The sequence below is a fragment of the Uloborus diversus genome, chromosome 10 (assembly GCF_026930045.1).
Source record: "Uloborus diversus isolate 005 chromosome 10, Udiv.v.3.1, whole genome shotgun sequence".
Taxonomy (NCBI): Eukaryota; Metazoa; Arthropoda; class Arachnida; order Araneae; family Uloboridae; genus Uloborus; species Uloborus diversus.
This window is the reverse complement of record NC_072740.1, coordinates 61,657,526-61,674,699: the sequence shown is the minus strand read 5'-3', so window position 1 is coordinate 61,674,699 and position 17,174 is coordinate 61,657,526. Positions and strand designations below refer to the sequence as shown.

Sequence of the window (17,174 nt, the reverse complement as noted above, 5' to 3'; positions counted from 1 at the left end):
TTGTAACCTACTTTGCCAGCAAATTGTGAAAAACCTACCTTGCATAGAGCTGTTGCTATACAAGAGGTTCTTCTACCCCGAAAGTTGATCAGGATCACCAAATGGATGTCTCAATTGCCAAATCGATTCTCTCCACCTTCTAAAAAAAATCCTCATTTCTGCTTTAATAGTGCTTCATAGTGCTTCATCAATGCTTAGCATGTGAAATTATATTAAAGTTTTGGTTTAGTACGTTTCTGACCATGTGATGTCAGAAAATGTACCATGAGGACCTATTTACTCATATGGATATAGCACCATCTTCTTCATAACTAGTCTCTACCTTTTGTTTTATGGAGTTAGTCGATTTGGCAAGTGAGGCATCCAAATATCAGTATTGCAAACATCTCAGGTCGCGAGCAATGAAAATACTAACTTGGTGATTTTGTCATTTTAATCGCGACGCAGAAAAAAAAAAGCTTTTACAAAACTGGATATTGGCAGAAACGTACGGCTTATGGAGCAGAGCTTTATGCAAGAAATCACATGCTCTCCTAGAAATTTTTCTTGGCTTGGACCTCTTGCTGATTCCTAGTGCACTGCAAATAATCAAACTCTTTTTGAACACTTTTTGCGCATGGACACTTGTCCCCTGTTTGAGAACACATTTTTTGAAATAGGTAATTCAACCTTCCTGAGAACACTTTTCAAAATACTTTTAAAGTATGGACACGTGTCCCCCTTTTTAGAACGTTTTTGAATAATTTTGAGAACACTTCGGATAACGCTTTTTGGAACATGTATTTTGTTCAGCATACATTTTAAAGCACTTTTTTAACACTTCGTGGCGCACTTATTGGTACAGTTTTTAGGATATATTTTAAAATAATTACGGAGCACTAAAATATCCCACCGGCATACCTGTTACACAAGTTATACAAAAAGATTTTAGAAAAAGAAAAAAAAAGTTACATTCGCCTATGTTGAAACTGCAGGCTTGATGATGGGTTTAGGTTTTGTCTATATCTGATTATTAATCAGATTAAATCGTTCAAATGTAGATTCATTCGTCATTCAGATCATAGGTTCATTCAAAATGAATGAATCTATGAAAGTTTTAAATTTAAAACGCAATAGGTACCTCAAAAACAATTGAATAGCTTACAGCAAAATTACAAACAAACAATATGTATGAAAAAGATGGAGCAGAGGAAAATTGTACACAATCATTCTTACTATGAAAACTACATTTAAATTAAAAATATTAATTTCCTCAAATGGGGTCGTTTCCAAAATGTTAAAAGTATTTTTTCCCAAAAGAGTATGCTTAAAAACATGGGATCTGACCATTTTTTAAAGGATTTGACTAAGTTTATATTTTTAAAAAGATATTTTAATCGGTGCGCTTTCATTGTTTACGCTTCTGCCGATGATATCATAAATGATGAAATGCCATTTACTGTTGCCATTCACAGAGCGAAATATTTAATTCGCATCTCTACTCACGTGTGCTGGCAACGATATGGTTGAGAGCAAACGTTGAGCGCAATATTTAATTCGCTTCTTGATTATCATAACGTGGAAACGCGGTAGACAGATGCGCCAAAGTACATCATTTGTGACGCCATAAAGACCCCGCCTTACTTTTAAAATTGGACACTTAAAATAATTAATTAAAAATTAAACGTTGGGTAATGAAAGTTTTTTTCTTGCTCCATGTTATTTATTTATTTATTTATTTATTTTTGCTTATTCTATCAATTTCAGTAACTAAAAGTAGTACATACTTTTGACTGAAGGAAAAAACCCTATTATGTTTTTAAAACCAATAAACTATGTAAAAAGTTTTTTAAAAAATATTTTAAAAGCAAATTATTTATAAATTAAAAAAAAAAGTAGTTTTTCAAGCACAAACAGTTTTTTGGTTCACTATCAAAAGGTCTTATTTCGAGTTCAAGCTGGTTACTGGTAACAACACTGAAAAGGTATGGCCAATTGCGGTGGCCAACGATATAATAATTTCTCGACAATGAAGATTTGATTGTCTTACATTCTATAATTCCCATTTTCTTATCATCTAATGTCTTATTGGATGTTTTTTTTTTTTTTTTTTTTTTTTTCAATTTGTGATGCATCAAACGTTATTTTATAAAAAAAATTATCGTTATAACTAGCTTTTAGTCTTGTAATGTTTTGTGTAACATTTACTATATATCAACCTGTATTCAATATTTATAAAATAGTGTGATAATATAACTGATTATGAGCATTCTCAGTGTCTTATTGTACCTTACTTCAAATCGCTCTGTGCTCCCACGCGGGGCACCTCAGTTTCCTAATTGCTGTCTCAGAAAAAAAGTATGACTATAAGCACTTAGTGGTGCATTAATTCCCGAATAGAACTTTTTAAATAACATAAGGCTCTTTTCGAACCATGAAGTTAGATTTTCAGCACGTGAAAATTAGTTCATTAGATCAATAGTGATTCAGGATAACGTATTTATGTGATGACTTTGAGTAAAAGCACTTATTTTCGCGAGGCTTTCATTTTCGCAATTTTTCAGAGCTAGTCGTAATCACGAAAATTTAAACCTCGCGAAATAATTTTTTACAGAATAATTCTGTTCATATAAAATTCGCAAAATTTGCAACTCAGAAATTCGTAGATTTTTTCAATTTCGCTCAAATTTAGGCTCGTAAGAATAAGTACTTTCACAGTATTTCATCCTAGTTAATGCAACTGTTTATTTGCACAAAAGACTGTTGATGCTTTTCTTCAAAGTTCATTGTAATCACTTTTAATGGGCACATAATTATGACACCTTTTATTTTATTTGCATATTACACTTCTGATACATTTTTTCTGAAAGAAAGTTTTTGTTTTGCATTAAAATATAGTTGATAATATGGCAATTACGCAAAGTTAAAATGCAAACCTATTGTTAGATAGTGTAATATTTTCGCTAAAAAAAAGTTTCAAATTTATTTGAATTACGTGGGGGCGGGTTCCCCCCTGCTAGGATCTGTATTTCCAAATCTGTATGTAAGCAAGGAAAAAGTTGCGTAGCGAAGCTCAAAAAATAGTCTACTCCAAGTTTAGACTCGAAGGAAATAAATGCTCTCGCTCATTCAACCCTTAATTGCTGTCATCCCCTCCCCCTAAACACATGTTTTTTATTACCCTGAAGACTGCCTGAAGACGATCTCCTTGCCCCACCCCAACAGGGGATAAAGAAGCTGTCCCCTCTTTCTCTATTGTCACCGGCGTGAGGCGTGGTTAACACGGAAATTCGTCAATTTTTGCAAAATTTTCCAGTTTTCCCCTCCCAATTACTCTTATCCTAATTTGAGTATGATTAAAAGAAAGGTATCCCTGAATAGCCCAAACTTTCAAGAGTAACGCGTAGTTTTTCAATTTGAGCAAATGTTAGATCTTGATTATTTATGAAGCGTTTAAACAGAAAGCACCTCTTCTTTTGTCAACTCATAAATTTAACAGCCATTTAATATTAAATTTTAACAGAAAATGAAAAATTAAAAAAGACGCGTTATTTGTACTGCTGTGAAGAATGTTATGCAGAAAAAATTATCTCAAAATATTGAAATGCGAATTAACAATCGGGAGGAAACTTCACCGTAGACTTAACATTGACTTCGAAACTTCCGAGGCTCTCTCCAGCGGCCCCTTAATTGTAGCATTTCATTAATAAAATAAGTATTACGAAGTGCTCTTAGAAGAACGAGTGTAAAGAATAATTTTCAGTCATATTAAGATAAAATGATAAAATGGCTGAATTTAATACAATTTATCATTTCCCTATCATTTACAAACGTTTCAATAAAATATGAACAAAAATTAAGATATTGATAATTCTTACCTTTTATTTTTCTGAATAATTACTCCAAAATTAGCTTCATAAGCATACATTAGTTTCTTTTTTTCTTTTTCAGGAAATATTAATTACCAGCAAGGTTTTTCTTAAGACAGAATAAAATTTTTGACTTTAAAATTCTGCCATGAAAAATAACCTAGCTTGTTTGAAGGTTCAATTTTGCTTTGACCTGAAATAAGAATAAAAATTAAAAAAAAAAAAGCATATGCGTAAACATTTAGTTAGTAAATCTTCATAGCAATTAAAATGACGTGGGTGAAACTTGAATATTATGAAAAGTACTTATTTTATTGTTTTGTCGAACTGTTATACTCTCCCATTTCATTCAAAAGTTCATGTTCACTGATTTTTTTTCTTTTTTTTTTTTTTTTTTATTATTAGCTCATTCAAAGACACAATTTTATTTCTATGGTAAATTGCACATGTAATTTGTATGATGAGGAAACTATTTTTAAATATTATGCGTTTAAAATTACCGAAGCTAAACAAAGAACAACACGAAATTCTGAAACGAATTCAAAGCATTCACAAAATTCTCCATAAAACTAGTTACAGCATCTATAAAAAAAAAACCAGTTTGAATATGCGCAAAAATTTTAAGAATTTTGATTTATCGGAGACCCCCCCCCCCCCCGAAAAAGAGAAAATACCCCTAGAAACAACCTCCCCCTAAAAACCCCTGCCAAAACGAATTTGTAGAAAAAATTCAAGTAGTTTAAAACGAAAAAATCTGGGCCTGCACACCCACAATGATTTGTCGTGCTTGGAAAACAAATAAATGTAGAATGCATTTAATAATCACACACACACACACACACACACAAAAAAAATGTTTTTAGTTTTAAATTTATTGAAAGAAAGAAAAATAGTTGGAAAAATGAATTGATTTAGTACTTTGAAAGACTTGAGTACTTGCGAGGATTCAACACTCGCCGTTAGCAAGTACGACACGTGTGAATGTGTATGAGACCCTGGAATGAAGAAGAAAATGGCTATGCTCCGGCGCACCCCTCCCTCACCCCTTTCAAGTCCTGGGGTCTTAACAAAACTGCAGGGGGGGGGGGGCTTATGGAACGCATTACGCACGCTTCGCTGAACGTGCTAATCAGCAACGAGCTTGCAATAAATGGGCGTAAATGTGAAACAGGTTTGAAGGTTAGAAATAAGTTGGGAATGCGTTTAGTCGGATATAGGTTGGTTTTAAACCATCCTCCGATGCTTCGAATGATCGGATGAGGGTATGAAAAAAACCAAAATCTAACCAAAACATATTTCCAACTATTGCGATGCATTTTCAACCTTTCTCCAACGTAAATCCGATGGTTTGTGCTACCTGGGTTATTAAAAAAAACCATACCTCATTTGGGTTTTTTAAATAAATTTATATTTTAACTGTAAAATATTATAGAAGTTAAAATAAATATAGCTTTATATAATTATAGCTTTATAAGATATAGGCTTTATTTAAAAAATCAGGAGCTACTCCTTGCGAATTTCAAATCAGCTGCTGATTTGTTCTTAAAAATTTAAACATTACATGCCGTTTCAATTAATATTATGATTTTGGCAAGAAACTATCATGCTATTTACTTCATTTTGCATTTTTTATATGCTGTAAAAAATAAATCTATTATTTCGCAAATAGCTTCCTGAATTGAAATGACTTTTCTAGGCACATTTTCACACATTTTTTTAAAAAATTCAATTAGATTCCATCAAAGAAGAATTGATAGACGAATGGCGATATTACGTTCCTTTGAATTCGAAATCAGTAAGTTAAATTGCCGCTCTGGTCTCCGACTCTTTTTACGGTTTGGTCTCTGACTCCAGTATTACTTTAGCAAACAAAAATACTTTTATTCAAGTAAGATTTGTGTCTTTTGTGCTATTTTAAACAACTAAACATTTCTTCATGCTACATAGAGAAGTAATTTAAAAAAATGAAATAGTTACATTAATTTCTACCTTTTGGGGGGGAGCCCTGCCCCACCGCCCCCCCCCCAAAAAATCCGCTACTGGTGGACACCCCTGCTATGAAAACGCGCATATAGTCACCGGTTAACCATGGCCAACCGGTTGTTCTATGCGAACATAGCCCTTGAATGTCCCGTGATGTGGGAGGTTCTTGTTGATGATGATTTTGCTTTAAACTCCGCACGTTGCCTAGTTACATATTTAATGATGTTAGACCTTTTCGTAATTTTTAATTCCTCTTGACTAACTGAAAGTGTTCCTTTTAGAAATATTTAGAGTAGTGAAATTGAATTTTTTTCTTAAGTTTTTTTTAAATGCCGTACGCCTCGCCATTCTGAGCTTACATTCGACGACCTCAACCGGTAGCCACCGAAGGTTGATCACATGACAGCCAATGTCAGTGGTTACTAACCGGTTGTTAACCAACCAATGCTTCATCGAAAGCTTTCGGTTCATCACTGGTTACTTGCGCAGCGGAATAACACGCAGGTGGAAAATACTTATAATTAGTCGAAAATGTCACGTGATTTAATCAGCCAATCAACCTGTTTAAATTGCGGTCGACCGGTGGAACAACCAGTGGCGCTCATAGAACGACATGAGTAGCAACTAGGGACTCTAGTAGCAACCAGCTATCGGTAGCTCTCATAGAACGCAACGGTTAGGTACCGGTCGACCAGCTACCGGTCGGCGAACGCCACCCGAAACGGAAGTTCAGGAAGAAGAACATTTCAAATTTGGGAAATTTCCGGAAATAGTTATTATTATTTATATCAAAAATAAAAATCTTATACAATAAAAATCGTCTCTCAAAAATTACATTTGTGGCTAATTTAATCTTAGTATTTGTTTCTCTTTCGGACTATGGATGACTACGAAACAGTTTTGCTTATTAAACATGAAGTTTTTGTGTTCAAAATTCCCCCGAGAGCTACAAATCGTGGATACAGGTAACAAATTTAAGTTTACTTTTTGAATTACTCATACACGAATGATAATGCTTTAATAAAAAATCTCTTATACTCAAAAATCCGAAATGTATTTAACGTCCGGAGCATCATAACGCTTAGCATTTTGTACTTTCATGAAATTATTAAGAATCTTAAATATGAATGCTAGACCGAGCTTGATACATATAATACTTGAACTTCTGCGAATCATTTAAAGGGACAGAGGAATCGAACAATCTAAAATTTATAAACTTTTTGAGCTTTAATTTCATTTCTTAGGAGTTCAGAATTTCTCATACTTGGTAGTAAAACATTGTAAGGGGAGGTGGGACCTGTTGGTCCGCTATTTCACTTAGCATTTTTATCTCGTCAAAAAATTTAATGAACAGTTAAATTTCTACAATAAGTTTCACTAAACACTTCACAACACCACAGATTTTTTTCGGAAATTCTGAATTGATAATGAATATTCTTGAGACAATTAATGCAAATTGAAGATGTGTTAAATGATATCTGGGAATATAAAAGTGCTACTTTTAGAGCGTTGGAAGTAGCACTTTTATTGGACTGGGTTTAGGAGGATGAGTCATATGTTACTTTTATTCAAAGTTGCCTCAGTATTTGCTGGGGGGGGGGGATACTTTTTTTCTTCATTGCATTGCATGAAACAACTCCAAAAAGAAAAGAATTTTGGATATAATAGTACCATTTTTTAAAGAAAAAGTACAATAAAATCGACAGCTTTTAGACTGCATATCTTTGTATTCTAAAATCAAATATAAAAAAGAAATTAGATAAATCTTCAGTAAAAGTATACTTTTTAATTCCTTTAATCAATTATTTGTTTTAATTTTGTTTCTATGTAGAATGCTTGTTTTGCAAAAAAAAAATTGTTAAGGTGGGGTCTTACACACTGCTTAAAAGTTTATCCCACCACCCCTACTTCATTTTCAGTCAGATTGAATGAATGGTTTTTCCCAATAACTTTTTATTTTGTGACCTTGAACACCCCCCCCCCCCCCTTGCTTATCAGTATCTTTTGGCACGTGCATCTGGTTTAAATTTCATTGCATTCTTTAGGAGTGGTCTGTGAGACCTCCCCTTCAGTGTTACAACTTTCAGCAGTAGTAGACACGGCTTTTAACGTTTGCACCGTGAATATGGATTTATTTATTTGATCCGTATTATGCGGAAGAGATGTAAACTGTTGGAAATAAGGTTGCTATTTGTTTTAAATGTTCTTAAAAGGTACGCAATTAATGCTAAACAGGGGTCTGGCCAGAGGATATTTGGGTCCGTTAACGGACCCTTCACAAAAATCCGATCAACCAAAACGGACCTTTCACAAAATCCCGATCAAACAAAATGGACCCTTCACAAAATTATGATAAACAAGATCGGATCTTTCACAAATTGTTTATTGAAAGAGCAAAAGCAAAATAACGCATATTTCAGTGTATAAACCATAGTTCTGTGTATAAACCAATAATTTTTGGAGCCTTTTTTTAAGTCAAATTAGAGGGATCAGCTTATACTAAACCGGCTAATTTTGAAAAAAAAAAAAAAAAATCGGCACTCTTGCGATGCTCCTGCAAGTGATAAGTAATTGCTACTGCCAAATAAATATAATGGTTGTTTGTTTTATCACAGCTAATTAGCAGCGGTGTTGTAATAAACTTTTCTGAAAAGGCACTGGTAAGCACTTTTCTCCCCGCTCATGATTTAATAAACAATAATAATATATATATCTGCGAAATGAGCTTAGAACTGCAAAGGGATAGATAGTAAGGGTGGGGAAAAAATATGATCTCTTCAGATAGGGTTACCAACTTCAAAATTATCACCACTTAGCGTCTGGCGTTGAACCTTTATAATGACTTGATTAGAAAATATTCTTATCATTTTACCAGCTTGTCAATATTTGCGTTTTTGCGGTGCGGTGCGATGTTTAATTGTTATTTTGGGAGAAAATTATATGAGTTTTGATTTTTCGATGCTAACAAGGATGATTAATTTTAAATAAATGCTTTTAATTACCGTTTTTTTTTTCTTTAGTTGTCTACATTTTGAAAAATGCAATCTTTTAACATCCGATATGAGAATCATATTTTGTTCTTTTTCCAAGCTAACTTTGCTTTATTAGGATGCAAATAAATGAAAAGTCTCTTTATTTCTGTTGGAACTCTCATTTCAAGTTTTTAAAGCAAAATTCAATTTTCTGTTATGAGTCAAAAATTAAAATGCTGAATAGATGGTTTATTTTATTTTTTTTATTTTATTTTATTTTATTTTTTTTTTTTTTTTTTGCGTCAACTGTGTCCACAGATATTAATGAAATGTTTATCAAAGGACTCTAAAATGCAATTTTAAAATAATTTTATCAAAAATATTTCTTTTACAAGCCGTTTTTATACTTTTGATGCCTTCACTTTGAGAATTGCGATCTCTTTGCATCCGCTATGGGAATCCGATTTTTCGAATTTTTGATGTTTATTACGCTTTGTTAAGAGATAAACAATTAAAATATCTTTTTATTTTTGTTAAAATCACGAAATTTATAAGTTTTAAACGAAATTCTGTGCTTTTTGAGAGTGTCTTGGGTCAAAAAGTTAAATGCTGAACCCTATTCTGAATTTTATTTTATTTATTTATTTTTTTTTGTTACAGTTATTTTAAATACTGTACAGAAATATTTCTAGTATAATTTAACATAATGTAGAATGGTAGATAAATATTGATACTTGAGAGAGCGATGCCCACCCCCCCCACCCCGGCCAAATATCAGATAAACACTCCAGAATGATTTTTTCGACATAGAAGAGTAAAAGACTCAACTTTAAGTTTAATTGATGCAGTTTGTGCCATCTCTAAATTGTAAAATTTCGTTTTAACAATTTTTTTTTTTTTTTTTTTTTTTTGCGAAATTATTTGGTTTTTCACAAAATTATATCATTTTCCACAAAATTATTTGATTTTTCACAAAAAACGGACCCTGTGAAAAATCCTGGACAGACCCCTGCTAAAGGGACAGTGAGAACTTAATTATTTCTGGAAATACGACGCGATATACTAATAGTTTAGGTGATGTCAAAATTTTTCAGTAAGGTGATGTAATCAATTTTCCGGTGTTAAAATGTCTTTATGTATTTAATAACTAAAATGAAATCATTAATAAATAACAGATTCATTTTATTGTGAGTAGTACATTATTTACTGCAGCATGTGATTTTTCTAGAAAAACGTAAGACTAGCAAAATGTCCTCCGGAAAATGTGTATTTCGATTCAAAAATATTTTTTTCCTGTGCTAATAAAAGTTCAAAGAACATCTGAGGCAAATTACAGGAATGTATCTTATGTACACAGTTTTTAAGAAATTTTTAAATAGAGAGGTAATACGTCCTACTTTTTCACCTCCCCTGTTACGGGTTAATGCAAGAACTTTATTATAGCAAGTATTGCATATTTTACTGTCAGAAAACAATTGTCTGCCAAAATTTAAAAGTATATTTGAAAATATAAATAGTAAACCACTACTCTCTTCCACAATTTTACTCATGAGTGAAAAATCAATGAATGTTTCATAAAATTGTCAAACAATCGGAAGTGTTGTCAAATTGTACGTGCACAGAGGGAATACCAGAAAATTCAAATTGAGGACACGGAACAGGTGGATTTTTCACATCAACCTTGGTAAAAATTCTTGCAGTCGAATCTTTATCAGAGCTGAGCTCACTGCAGGAGTCATCTTAGGAATAATCCAAAAAATTAGATGAAATATCTGTATCAGAATGTTGTTCATCATCTAACAAGAAAGTATTTTTGTCGTCTATTCCATCCATAATTTCCATAAGATTCACAAGCACGGCGTACAGTCGAACAAAAATTTCAAAGAAAAGTTCCTGCTTTCCCGCTACATAGAAAAACCCAGATGAAAAGCATTTTATTTACAGTGACAAGCCATGCCATCTGTTGAAAAATAAAAATACTAAATAGTCTCTTTCAATAATGAAAAATGCGGGCAAACCAGAAAAGGAAAGGAGAAAATATTGATGCCCGTACGCCGTACGGGTAAACCAGATGAGTCCAATTTCGGGTAGCACATGCACTGTATGGGCAAACTGCTTAAAGGATTAATTACACATTGGTACAGCTAATTTTAGATCATAATTTACTTAAAAGTAATAAAATTTAACAGTGTGAATAAGCTATTGGGCATGATTAGACTATTATATACAAAAGTAGAAAATAAACTCAATGGGAAAGTCAAGTGAAATGCTTAGAGACATACATACAAAGCAAAAATTTATAGACTAAAAATATTTTATAACTATGATATTTTTCAAGTTTTTATTGATGTCACCCATAGTAAAATATTTATGTACTCAGCATATTTTATGGATATGTTAATGTCATACAAATTAAGAAAAACTTCTACTTTAGTCAGGGTTCGCCGATATATATCGGTCGATATGTATCATGATATATCACAATATATATCCATTATTTATTTCGAAAATATCATGATATTTTTATATTTTCAATATTTATTTTTTCAACTTTGGTGTTTTAAATATAAAAGTTATATTAGTCACAGTAATATTGTTTATTTATAAGTAAAAATAGCCAAAAGCTATGTACTATATTTTAATAATGTGTTAATACATCATTAACACACCAAAGTAACTAAATATAATACATTTTTATTTTATATTCCTAAAATTATTAGCAATGTAACAATTTTATTTCAGATTAAAAGTGCCAAATTAACTATAAAAATATTAATTTAAAAAAAGAAAATATCTTATAACTGTACATGGACTAATACTTTTTTTTTTAATTTCTGAATCGCATAACTGCGTAAAAGTAGCAGTTATATGATTTATTTAATTTTTCTTCTGTTAGTTAGTCTGTGTAGCAGAGTTATTATTTCTTCTGTTAAGATAAAAAATGTAAGATCAGTTGAAGTTTATGTAAGTGTGTTAATAAATCAAATGAGTATTAAAACAAATTATAATGCATATAATAGCATTTATAAAACAAGCACATCAGCTGTAAATTTTAAGATGTTTATCTATGATATGGAGGTTTATTGCCCAAAATAAGCACATTTATAAAATTAAAAAGCAGAAATAAAAAGTTTTTAAAGGTTGGAGTTTCAAAACATTAAAAATCATATTTAAAAAAAAAAAGTACATGATATTAATCAAAGAAATGTTGGCATGAAGTGAAATCTGTTCTTGCAATACAAATACAAATGTGATAATCAGCAACAGGCTCTGACTAGGCTGTTCCCTAGCATGGGCGGATTTATGGGGGGGCGAGGGGGGCATGCCCCCCCAGTCTTGGGAGAACTTTATACATGGTAACAACACACCTTCAAAAATGTGAAAAGAAAAAAATCATGATTTTTTTTCTTTTTTTGAAAAGTTCAGAAGTGAAAATGAAGAGAATAGCGACTGTCCTTTTCTGATGGGGGGGGGGGGGGCACCGTACACTGTATTACAAAGAGTGAAGTTGTTACCAGGTTGTTGAAATGTGTTGAAAACTACTACTTTGAATTGAAAACCATTCGAGCAAATATATGAGAGAAAATATAAGTAATCAGCCGCTATACTTAAAATAATCAACAACTGTTTCAACAAATTGGAAACTAAGACAAAGATTTTAAAAAAAAAACTGAATTTACCTATAAACTAAACAAGCTATAGTTGAGGGGCACCCGCTTTGTTGAAGGCCCCCAACTCTGGAAAATTTCATGATTTGTTCTTTAAAGAAAAGAAGAAAAGTACTTGAAAAAACAAATTCCATTTTAAAGTGCTTGAAAACCTTGAAAATTTGGAAAAGTGTGGATACAAACCATAAATTAAAAAAATTATAGCAAATAATAGGGGGGGGGGGAGAAATGCCGAAATGTGTCAAGTTTAGCTCCTTGCCACATCCTGCATCAAAAATATAAAAATCATGGTTCTCACGTTTCTGCAGCATATTACTTGAGATGAATTTTTGTGACTCACATGTTTCATATATTGCTGTTTATTTAATCCCGAATGCAGTAATTTTGGAAATTATTTTGTAATTTTCGTGTTGTGGGCGTGAGATTCGCGTTAGCTATAAAATTCTTCACTCGAAAAAAACTCAGTATTACTTACGTTTATCTTACTTCTTCTGCATATTGTTAATCTGTTCATCCCAGAAGGAAAAAAAACACTACCTCTTTTTTTTTCGTTTTTTGCACTACTTGTAATTGAAAATAAAAAGTTGTTGTAATGAGAAATCAATAGTTTTTTTTTTCTTTTAAACTTAAAATGTTGTTGCTGTTTCTGATGGCCCTTGGAGCACCCAAGGTAATGAATAACAGAGGCGTTAATCCACTTTTGAGGCTAATATGAGCGGCTTCCATTTGACTGAACCCCATTTTAGGTGGGAAGTCCGACTTTTGCTCAGACACATTTGACAGATAGCACAATTCAGATTTATTACAATACAAGGAAATCAGAAGAACACCCAGGGCAGTATGGGGGAATCGAACCTGTGCCTCTCTGCATGCAAGCAGTTGCTGAGCAATACCGCTTGGCCACCGAAGCCCCAAGCTTAAAATAGTTGTTTCTTACAAAGTTAGAACAATACTGTAAAACAGTACAATCAAGTACTAAATTTCAGAGACTGGAAAGGCTAATTTAAGTGCCTTGAATAATTTTAACTGTTCTCAAGTCCTTGAAACGGATTAGATGAGTCTTTGAAATTCCTAAGCAAAGTGTGCTTCAACTTTATTTCTTATCAAGTGTATAAATTATGAACTGTCCAAATGGGCCTATTTTCTAAATCTAGACACCATTTCTTTTAAAGCATTTTTTTACTATTGATCATTTTGTATTTAATTCACTGTTGTATTTGTCGGTGGGTTGGAGGCGTGATCAAAAGCTGATTGAATTGAACCGACAGCCAAAGAAAGCAAATAACAATGCATAATCTTCTATTCTTTCTCGCTTTTTCTCTCTGAGAACTGTTGTAATTGATTTGTCAACCCGAAAACAATTTTTACTGTGTATTATCGTAATTTGCAAAAGATTGTTTTGCTATTTGTCTCCGAGATTTTAGTAGTTCCAATTACCCCTTCTAAGACTTCAAAATGCAGAATTTTATATCTATTTTACAAAAATTCCTCCGGTGGAGAAACCCCCGGACCCCCTAAAATTGAAGATATTCTATTCCCTACTTAGAAGGGACTCCATTTTCCACCTTAGACCTCATGTATAATGCATGGGGGGGGGGGGCGCTTTAAAAAATGGCCTTTTTTGCCACCGATGGAGAAGTTGACTAGACTACTAAAGAGACCCTAACCCTGAAATAGCTTAGAGGCACGCTAAGTCTAAATCCAGCCAGTTGTAATCAATGCAACTGATAAAGCTAAAAAAAAAAAAAAAAATGCTGCCCCCCCCCCCCCCAGGAACTCGGCTCTAAATCCGCCTATGTTCCCTAGTCAATTTATTAGTCCCCAATGAAGATTAATGGCCCTTTTAAAGCTATCTACCCTCTTGCTTATTATAGCCTCTTCCGGTACACTGTTCAGAGTACCCACAACCCTACTAAAGTAGTAATTTTTCTTAATTTGTATGACATTAACTTATCCATAAAATATTCTGAGTACATAAATATTTTTCTATGGGGTGACATCAATTAAAACTCGAAAAATATAACAGTTGGGTCATTCCATACAGATTCAACGGATGAGTGCGCTCGACCATTTTCAAGTTTTTTGAAACTCATATCCCAAAAAGATGCATATGAATGATGTTTAAAGCCACTTTTATTTTTTCTCTAACCTTAACTCTTGATTTTTTAGAGGTCATCAAAAGTCATTTTTGTAGACAAAAATGGGACTTTTAGACCTTTGCATTTTGGCCAAAATCTATTTGAATTACATTTATGGCAGTTAATTTTATGCTTTGATGTTAAAGTGCATAACATGATAGTCTTACATGCTGAGTTACGTGGCTGTAACTTAATAGTTAAAATAATGGCAACTGGTTAAAGTTCAAGGTCAAATGTAAAAATTTTACTCATTTCAAAGGGGAATAACTCGCGTAGGGGACGGAAACACAAAATGAAATACGGCAAAAACTAATCACTGGAACTATGCTAATAAGAATATGTAACTGTTTTTGTGTGTTTCTTCACCCTTTACAGATTACAGCTTCTCAAAAATCGGAAAAATGACGTTTTTAGACCCCTGTAAACCAAAAGGGGATGAAATTAAAAATAAAATTTCTTGGCCAATTAAATATTCTATTTAAGTACTATACATGTTCTATGTATTGTTTTGTGTATTTGGTTTGTAAAAAAGATACAGGTCTTTGAAATTGAGCACTTTTACTAGTTAATTCACACACTAAAACAGAAATAAAAAGTGAAAACTTCATTGCACCTTCTTAAATTACGTAAATTGTGCTCTATATAATATATTGTACTAAAAAAACATACTGTAAGTATAAAAAAAATTATTTGAATTTAATAACTTAGAAATATTTGAACATGAATGAGTAGTTCATACTTGATTTACAGCTTAAGTAGTTAATTTATAGACTATACTGATAATCTACACACACACAAATTTTCAATTCATACAAACATATTCATTAACTTATGTAACTTGCCTAAACACATTCAAAAACATTATCTACATAGTTGAAAGGAAAAAACAGTGCGTTTTTCATTTCTTGTGTCAGTGTAGTTTTAAGAAAATGAACTTGCACAGTAGTACTATAGTTCTGATGGTGACACAGTATGTGGCGTATACTTTACTCAAATACACAACAAAAATAGAAAGAACTTTGTTAATTTATGTAATCACGAAACAGATGTCAACTTGAGAGCTGAATGGCATTTCTATGCAATATCACATGGTAATGGACAATGTAAGGAAATCAGAGGAACCGTGTAAAGATTTGATGCTACTAAGACTAGCTTGCAAGGAGAACTATTACAAGTCACATTTTAATTTCTACAGAAATGTATACCTTCTGCATTTTTGCTACTAAACATTGTATGTATTCTTGTGATCACCCCGTATATTAAACTAGCTGAAAAAATGCTGCAAGAAAGGTTTGACTATGCAAATAAACTTCCCTATACAACATCTAATCATTGCTTTATGCCACCCTATTTAAATATTATCACAGTAATATTACTGTCCCCTAGCAATAGGTAGGATGAAGAATAGTGTGTTACTAAAAAGACTATTAAAAGAAGATGCCAATTATTGTCAAAAAGGTTATTACATAGCTTGTGTTGATCACTAAATTTAGAACCCCTGTCATTCTCTTGGTCCTGGTTCAGTTTCAAAGTATCAAATTATGAATGTGCATTGGTCATGCATTCCAAAACGTCATATACTTGAGTCACCATTACAACTATATAGGTCTACTAGATGAGTTCATTTTTTCAAAACTACACTCAAACAAAAAATTAAAAATGCACTTTCTAAAATTTAAATTTTGTATATATAATGTTTTTGCATATATTTAAGGCAATTTGGATCTGTTAATGTACAGAGCATATGTTTGTATGTATTGAAACTTTGTGTGTGTAGATTATCAGTCTAGTCTATTAGTTAACTACTTAAGCTGTCAATCAAATCTGAACTACTCATTCATGTCCAAATATTTCTAAGTTATCAAATTAAAATAATTATTTTTATACTTAAAATATGCTTTTTCAGTATAATATATTATATAGAGGACAATATATGTAATTTAAGAAGGTGCAATGAAGTTTTCACACTTTTTTTTCTGTTTTAGTCTGTGAATTAACTAGTAAAAGTGCTCAATTTCAAAGACCTGTATCTTTTTTACAAACCAAATACACAAAACAATACATAGAACATGTATAGTACTTGAATTGAATATTTAATTGGCAAAAAAATTTTATTTTTAATTCCATCCCCTTTTGGTTTACAGGGGTCTAAAAATGTCCTTTTTCTCAATTTTCTGATTTTTGAGGGGCTGTAATTTGTAAAGGGTAAACAAACACACAATTACAGTTGTATTTTCCCATTAGTATGACTCCAGTGATTAGTTTTTGCCTTATTTCACTTTGTGTTTTTATCCCCTAAGCGAGTTATGATCCTTTGAAATGAGTAAAAATTTTACATTTGACCTTGAACTTTGGCCTGCTGCTATTATTTTAATTATTAAGTTACAGCTACATAACTCAGTGTGTGAGACTACTATCTTATGTACTTTAACATCAAAATGTAAAATGTTCTGCCGTGATTGTTATTCAATTAGATTTGGGCCAATATGCAAAGGTCTAAAAGTCCCATTTTTGACTATGAAAATGACTTTTGATGACCTCTAAAAAATCAAGGGTTAAGGTTGG

The 17,174-nt window shown here is 32.1% G+C and overlaps 1 protein-coding gene across 1 annotated transcript in view; it reads left to right on the top strand.

Moving 5' to 3' along the window:
* The first annotated feature begins 6,633 nt into the window (after window positions 1-6,633).
* The window catches only part of LOC129231357 (NECAP-like protein CG9132), a 43,719-nt gene continuing 33,178 nt past the window's right edge, over window positions 6,634-17,174 (top strand). The window contains exon 1 of the mRNA XM_054865649.1: window positions 6,634-6,796. Within this exon, the coding sequence (XP_054721624.1) occupies window positions 6,711-6,796 (86 nt within the window). The 5' untranslated portion in view covers window positions 6,634-6,710. The remainder of the gene's footprint in view (window positions 6,797-17,174) is intronic.